General features: G+C 38.6%; 2 protein-coding genes across 3 annotated transcripts; one reads left to right on the plus strand and one right to left on the minus strand.

The window, feature by feature from the left end:
- Positions 1–96: 96 nt before the first annotated feature.
- Positions 97–5,068, plus strand: LOC106430626 (probable starch synthase 4, chloroplastic/amyloplastic). Of its 2 annotated transcripts, none has more exons than XM_048766596.1 (15): positions 97–358; positions 696–984; positions 1,074–1,158; positions 1,242–2,271; positions 2,352–2,403; positions 2,487–2,609; positions 2,928–3,003; positions 3,080–3,264; positions 3,353–3,547; positions 3,613–3,684; positions 3,750–4,085; positions 4,165–4,314; positions 4,411–4,472; positions 4,587–4,662; positions 4,740–5,068. In XM_048766596.1, exons 1-15 carry the CDS (start codon positions 204–206, stop codon positions 4,917–4,919), a joined length of 3,066 nt encoding a protein of 1,021 aa, XP_048622553.1. In that variant the 5' UTR covers positions 97–203; the 3' UTR covers positions 4,920–5,068. The 2 variants fall into 2 exon arrangements, with proteins under 2 accessions (XP_048622553.1, XP_022566908.2); XM_022711187.2 differs by having other exon boundaries at positions 1,074–1,155.
- A 366-nt stretch (positions 5,069–5,434) lies between these two features.
- LOC106430615 (PR5-like receptor kinase) lies at positions 5,435–7,610 on the minus strand. Its single transcript, XM_048766814.1, has 3 exons — positions 7,586–7,610; positions 6,973–7,394; positions 5,435–5,980 (listed from the first exon to the last, which is right to left on the minus strand). Exons 1-3 carry the CDS (start codon positions 7,608–7,610, stop codon positions 5,435–5,437), a joined length of 993 nt encoding a protein of 330 aa, XP_048622771.1.

Here is a 7,610-nt window from a genome sequence, read left to right on the forward strand (position 1 = left end):
ACCGTTAGAGTTGGATATTGTTTAGGATACACGTGGCGTAAGCACGTGACCTATCTTGAAGCACATGACTTATAATGTAGATTTTTATTTTTTACTAATATTTATTATAAGGCAAGTTTAAGATATTACAAAGAGAAAAAAAGAACAAAACCTCCATTGAAGCAAAAGACTAGCTCATCTTTGTTCGTTTCGGTATCTAATCAATGACGACGACGAAGCTATCAAGCTGTTTCTTAACCAATGGATTAGTAGGAATCTCCTGCAAAAGAGAGCAGGGAGGTTCTCGTCGATTTTTCTATCTCCCTTCTCGTCGATTGCTTCCTGCTTCCTGTAAGATCCGACAACAACGTGGTTTCGAGTAAGTGTCTTTTTCCTCGTTCCTGTTCTGTTTCTTTGTTGGGTTTTGATGATCAGTTAAGAATTCGATTGAAAGAAATAACCTTTTTCTCTGAATTTGATGAATCTGCTCTTAGATACCTTGCGTGGTGTCGTTTAATCTCACCTCTGAAACTTATGTCTGGATTCCATTTTTGAAAGTTTGAAGAAGTCTTTTTTTTTTCTCAGCTTGTGTCTGAATTAGATTCATCTTCTCTGAAAATTAGATTAAAATGTTGCATTTGATTTTCATGATATGACTGTGGTTTGTTATCTGGATGCCAAGCACAACTCTTTTGATATCTTTGGCACATTCTCAGCTCCAGTAAAAGACAAGATATCAAGAAAGGCTCTCCTGAACCAATCCTACCCATTAACTCAAGTCTTCAGAGCAACAGCGAGGAGGAGGACTCACAACCTGATAACGGTTCAGCAGACACTATTCATTCCACCGTAGAAACTAATCACGTGGATTCAAGTACTGAAAACAGAGATGAAGATATACAGCAAAGTGAAGTTACTCGGCTTAAAAACAAACATACAAAGAAGAAAGAGAGTGATGGGCAAGACTTGAATGTTTTGACCGTTCCTGAGGTTGCAAAAGCTTTGGTAATGGTTTCATTTTAGCATTGATGGTATATTTTTTTGCAAAAGAGTCTTTTCTTTTTAATAGCTTTGGGTAATCATTTTTATTACAGTCCATTAACAAAAGCGGAGGTGAGCAGTTCTCAGATGGACAGTTTGGGGAGCTAATGACGATGATAAGAAACGCTGAGCAAAGTGGTTTTTGTCTCTCTATTTTTGATTGTTTTTTATTTTCTTAATATTTTGAAATTCATATATTAATAATCCATGATAATTGACAGATATTCTCAGGCTTGACCAAGCACGAGTCAGCGCTCTCGCCGAGCTTAGCAAGATCCTAAGTGAAAAAGAAGCATTACAGGGAGAAATCAATGTTCTGGAAATGAAGCTAGCTGAGACTGACGAAAGGATCAAAACCGCTGCTCAGGAGAAAGTACGCGCAGAGCTTCTAGAAGAACAGCTAGAGAAGCTTCGTCAAGAGATGGTTTCCCCTCCTCCGGAGAGCGATGGTTACGTTCAATCTCTCAGCAAAGAGATAGAAACGTTGAAGATAGAGAATCTGTCATTGAGAAACGATATAGAAACGCTCAAGTCGAAGCTTGAGAGTGTTGAGAATACAGATGAACGTGTGGTCGTGTTGGAAAAGGAATGCTCGGGTTTGGAGTTTTCTGTGAAAGATTTGGAGAGTAAGCTGTTGGTTTCTCAGGAAGATGTTTCCAAGCTTTCCTCTCTCAAAACAGAATGCAGTGATCTATGGACAAAGGTGGAGAGTCTGCAGCTGCTGTTAGATAGAGCTACAAAACAAGCGGAGCAAGCGGTTTTGGTGTTGCAACAGAATCAAGATTTCAAAAGCAGGGTTGAGAAGATCGAGGAATCGCTTAAAGAAGCCAATGTTTATAAAGAATCATCTGAAAAGATTCAACTGTACAATGAGTTAATGCAAGATAAGGTGGAATTACTCGAGGAGCGGCTCGAGAAGTCTGATGCGGAAATATTCTCGTACGTTCAGTTATATCAAGAATCGATCAAAGAGTTCCAGGAAACGCTTGGGAGATTGAAGGAAGAAAGCAATAGAAAAGAGCCGAGAGATGAACCGGTCGATGACATGCCTTGGGATTATTGGAGTCGTTTGCTTCTAACTGTTGATGGATGGCTGCTTGAAAAGAAGATAGGAAGCGATGATGCAGAGTCGCTGAGAGAAATGGTGTGGAAGAAAGATAGAAGGATCCACGATACGTACATTGACGTCAAAGACAAGAGTGAACGTGATGCAATCTCTGCATTTCTCAAGCTTGTGTCATCTCCAACAAGGTATCATCTCAAGCTTTCCCTATTTTTTTTTTGTTTTTAAATAGTAACAATTTTTCTTCTTTTGGTGGTGTTGATTCTAGTCAAGGATTGTATGTGGTTCACATTGCAGCTGAGATGGCACCTGTAGCTAAGGTTTGTTCAGCTAAAACCCCTGAGAACTTGTGTTGATTTTCAACTTTTGTCATTCCTAATTTCCTTTATGTTAATTTTTTTAGGTGGGAGGTTTGGGGGATGTTGTGGCAGGTCTTGGTAAGGCCTTGCAAAGAAGAGGCCATTTGGTGGAGATCATCCTTCCCAAATATGATTGTATGCAATATGATCGCGTCCGTGACTTAAGGGTAATGTTGTTGCTGTAAATAATAAGAAGACTTCAAAATTTTTTTTCAGTATCCTTGATTAGGCTTGGGCATTTCGGGTACGGGTTGATTTGGGTAGTTCGGGCAAGGGGCTAGAAAGGCTAGAGGATCCATTTACTACGTAACCTATTTTCGGTTCCGGTTCTGTTATTTCATATATAGAAATATAGAAACAGTTAGGGTATATCGGAGATTTCGGTCCACTTTTGGTTTCGGGTATTTTGGTTCCGGTTTGGGTCTTCGGTTCCAGTAATTTTTCCCAGGCCTATCCTTGATGATGGTTTGATATATTCACCGCAGGCTTTGGATACTGTTGTGGAGTCATACTTTGATGGGAAGTTATATAAAAACAAAATCTGGATAGGCACTGTTGAAGGTGAGGAGGAGGAGACTTTGATTTTTTTTTACTCTGTTTCCTTGTTTGAATCAAAGTTTCTTCTGTCTATATAAAGGTTTGCCTGTCCATTTCATCGAGCCACAACATCCGAGCAAATTCTTCTGGAGAGGACAGTTCTACGGAGAGAAAGATGACTTCAAACGCTTCTCATACTTCAGCCGCGCTGCATTAGAGTTGCTTCTTCAGTCCGGCAAGAAACCAGACATCATACATTGTCATGACTGGCAAACAGCTTTTGTTGTACGGTCTTTATGTCTTAATCAGTGGCATACGTCTTGTTGTTTAGGATAATACCTTTTGAAGCTTTTGTTTTTTTGCTTTATTACAGGCGCCGCTTTATTGGGATCTGTATGCTCCAAAGGGGTTAGACTCCGCAAGAATATGCTTTACATGTCACAACTTTGAGTATCAAGGTACAGCATCTGCTTCAGATCTTGGATCATGCGGCCTTGATGTTAACCAGTTAAACAGACCAGACAGAATGCAAGATCACTCATCTGGAGATAGGGTCAATCCTGTTAAGGTAAATGGGTTACAAGTCTTAACAAAAACTAATCCTGTTACTCACCTCTTACCTCTTTGTTTCAGGGTGCTATCATTTTCTCAAACATTGTTACAACGGTGTCCCCTACTTACGCACAAGAAGTTCGAACATCTGAGGTACAAGAACCTCTATCTCTTTGTCCACCGTGCTTTTTGATTTGATCGGTGTGTTGTACCAACAGGGAGGAAAGGGACTTCATTCGACACTCAATTCCAACTCCAAGAAGTTCATTGGGATCCTTAACGGCATTGACACAGATTCGTGGAATCCAGCGACGGACCCTTTCCTTAAGGCTCAGTTCAACGCTAGAGATCTACAAGGGAAAGAAGAAAACAAATACGCACTTAGAAAGCAGCTTGGACTCTCTTCAGCAGAGTCAAGACGGCCTTTGGTTGGTTGCATCACAAGATTAGTGCCACAGAAAGGAGTTCATCTAATCAGACATGCTATATACAGAACGTTAGAGTTAGGTGGACAGTTTGTTCTTCTTGGTTCTAGTCCAGTGCCTCATATTCAGGTAATAGTAACCTGTCTGGTCTCTGATTTTTTTCCAGTTTCATTGTTTTAAGCTTTGATGCATTTTTGGTTTTTATTAGAGGGAATTTGAAGGGATTGAGCAACAGTTTAAGAGCCATGATCATGTCCGGTTGTTACTCAAGTACGATGAAGCTCTGTCTCATTCGATCTACGCAGCATCTGATATGTTCATCATTCCTTCTATTTTCGAACCTTGTGGACTTACACAGGTTTCTAATTACAAAAACATTATCTCTTAAGAAGGATCATGAATGTCACTAAGTAACTGTTAAATCTATGTTCTCTGACTCTTTCTCTTGCACCAGATGATCGCTATGAGGTATGGCTCCATCCCAATCGCGCGTAAAACAGGTGGCTTAAACGACAGGTAAAAAAAAAAACAAAACTTAAAAGACCTTGTCTGGAGGAAACATTACTATCTTAATATCTTATCTTTAGTTGACATTGGTTTCAAACTTCTAAAACATATTACTATTTTCAGTGTCTTTGACATCGATGATGATACAATACCAACTCAGTTTCAAAACGGGTTTGCATTTCAAACCGCTGATGAACAGGTAAGTTAAACGATTCTCTCTTCTTTTTAGGTTGGTTTGGTTTGGTTTTATATCTGAAGCAAGAAGTGTTAAAACAGGGTTTGAACTACGCGTTGGAGAGGGCATTTAATCACTACAAGAAAGATGAAGAGAAGTGGATGAGACTGATGGAGAAAGTGATGAGCATAGACTTCAGCTGGGCATCATCGGCTACGCAATACGAAGAGCTCTACACGAGATCAGTGGCCAAAGCTAGAGCTTCTCCTAACCGCACGTGAGTTTTTTTCACGTGCCTCCTCATAGAGATTCTTTCTTGTAACACACTCATATTTATTTTGTTATTATATATATATATATATGATCTGCTTTACTTGTTCATAATAGAATAACACTCTGGAGGTTGAATCACATTCAAAAGATTTATGCTCCCTATGTCTCATGAAAAATATGATTACTTATACATTTTTTACACATTAATAAACATTTCTATCTCAATAATTCAACATGTATCATTTTCTCACACTAAACACAACCAAATATAATTACGAACATATACTAATCTAATCTTGAATAATCTTACCATCTATTTTACAACAACTTATACAAAAACTATGAACTAATCATATCTTAGAGTGTACCTTATAGAGTTACTGGTGTTTAGTGTCGCGAAACTAGAAGTCTCTTGACTATCTGCAACACTTTCCCAAGGGGTTGCAAATGGTGATGTCAAGAGAGGCTTAGGTGGGTACATGAATGGCTTCTAGACTCCCCTCTAACATCTCAACAACTTCTTTCATTGGTGGACGATCAGATGGACTGGTCTGAATACACCACAAACCAACCAATGCCCTATCTTCTCTTCTTGTTCCATTATATGATCTTTAGAAAAACTCATGGTTTCTTTCCTTTCTAGATCCTCATAGATCCAATCTGGAAAGTACATTGAAACGTTTTCGGATCTAGAGTTTCCAGCGCTTTCCATGTTCTTTGCCCCAATCATCTCAAGAACCACCATTCCATAACTATAAACATCTGATTTATGCGAAACTTCTCCAAACTTCTTGGAAAACACCTCAGGAGCAATGTACCCTACAGTCCCTCTCGCGTTTAGCAAGGATATGGCACTCTCTTTGTTTCTGCAGAGCTTAGCAAGACCGAAATCCGGGGCACAAATCTTCATCCATGAGTATATATTTTGTGGCTTTATATCGAAATGCACAATCTTTGATACACAACTATTGTGCAAGTACTCTAACCCATGAGCAACACCAAGCGCAATGTTGTATAAAACTTTCCAGTCCATTTTCGTCGACATAGTTTTGGAAATGAACTTGTAGAGCTATCAAATGGTCCGTCCAAGGCTAAATTGGGCTTGATAGTTGGACCATTTCAGTTTTAGGTAGTAATGGGTGGTCTATATTGGACAATGGTCCAAACAAATGTCAAAGACCAATAGAGACTATGTCCAAATGGGTATGCCCATGGACACCCAATAATATTTATAATTATTTTTCAATTATTAGTTTAGATTTTATTTCTAAAATTTTGAAATTATGTTTACTTTCCAAAATTATAAAAGTATTTTTTTTCTTGTCAAAACTATAAAACTATGTTTTCCCGCCAAAACCGAAAAATTGCGTTTTCCCACCAAAACCAAAATTTGCGTTTTCCCGTCAAAACCGAGAAATTGCGTTTTCCCGCCAAAATCCGAGAAATTACGTTTTCCCGCCAAAACAAAAAAATTGCGTTTTCCTGCCTAAACCGAAAAATTGTGTTTTCCCGCCAAAATCCGAGAAGTTACGTTTTCCCGCCAAAACCGAGAAATTGTGTTTTCCCGTTAAAACCGAAAAATTACGTTTTCCCGCCAGAAACCGAAAAAGTTGCGTTTTCCAGCCAAAAATGAAAATTGCGTTTTCCCGCCAAAACTGAGAAATTGCGTTTTTATCTGCCAAAACTGAAAAATTATGTTTCCCGCAGAAACCAAGAAATTATGTTTCCCCTCAAAACCAAGAAATTGTATTTTCCCGCCAAATTTATGAAATACATTTTTCCGTCAAAATTGTGAAATTATGTTTTCTGTCAAAATCGTTAATTTTTTATTTTAACGATAAAATCGTTTTCTGGATTAAATTGTAAAACTATGTTTTGTTTTGTTAAATTTATGAAAGTATGTTTTAGGAAGCTCATGAATACCCATTGTCCGTTTGGTCTTCGCCTAATTGAACCATGTACCAATTGGTCTTTTGTCCGGTTGGACCATTTATTAATTGGGCACGTGAATAGCCCGTCCAAAATGAATTGGAACCCATGGTCAGCCCGCCCAGTTGATACCTCTATGAACTTGTCAAGTGAGCCATTCGGCATGAACTCATAAATGATAGCCCTGTTGCTCCCTTCATTGCAAAATCCAAACAGAGAAACGATATTAACATGAGATGCTCTACTCATGCTGGCTAATTCATTGATAAACTCTTCTCCATCCCCCTTTGATTCCTTCAAGATCTTAAGTGCAATATCTCGGCCGCTGGTGTCAGGTAATTTTCCTTTACAGACAGTCCCTGATCCTCCTTTCCCGAGAACATGAGCAAATGAGTTTGTCCTCTTCTTGACACTTTCATAACTATAGCGTTTTAACATTACAGCCGCTTCAATGTTGGCGTCATTTTGATCACTCTTTGTTCTCACATTCTTTGCTCTCACAGTTAGCGCAATCGCAACAATAATGACCATTACAAGTAAAGCTGTTGAGACTCCTGTGGGAAGAACAAAACTCCAAAATTAGGTCTTATGCACATGAATGCAAAATAGAGCTATGGTTGCAATAAAGGGTACCGAGTATTATTTTTAACTTCCCGTGAGAATTTCCTACAAATGTATCAGAAACAAATTTTGATTAACAAAACTAAAAAACATTGTAGGACGAAGAAAACATTAATAAACTTACGTTTTTCTCCAGGTAATGGAGCCAT

Source organism: Brassica napus, chromosome C8 (genome assembly GCF_020379485.1).
Source record: "Brassica napus cultivar Da-Ae chromosome C8, Da-Ae, whole genome shotgun sequence".
Taxonomy (NCBI): Eukaryota; Viridiplantae; Streptophyta; class Magnoliopsida; order Brassicales; family Brassicaceae; genus Brassica; species Brassica napus.

Coding starts and splice junctions, on each gene's coding strand:
- LOC106430615 (XM_048766814.1), bottom strand. CDS start 7,610: ATGGCTCCATTACCTGGAGAAAAAC. Junction 7,395..7,585: donor TCCATTACCTGGAGAAAAAC/GTAAGTTTATTA, acceptor TTCTTCCCACAG/GAGTCTCAACAGCTTTACTT. Junction 5,981..6,972: donor CACTTGACAAGTTCATAGAG/GTATCAACTGGG, acceptor ACCATTTGATAG/CTCTACAAGTTCATTTCCAA.
- LOC106430626 (XM_048766596.1), top strand. CDS start 204: ATGACGACGACGAAGCTATCAAGCTGTTTCTTAACCAATGGATTAGTA. Junction 2,610..2,927: donor ATCGCGTCCGTGACTTAAGG/GTAATGTTGTTG, acceptor TATTCACCGCAG/GCTTTGGATACTGTTGTGGA. Junction 4,086..4,164: donor GTCCAGTGCCTCATATTCAG/GTAATAGTAACC, acceptor GGTTTTTATTAG/AGGGAATTTGAAGGGATTGA.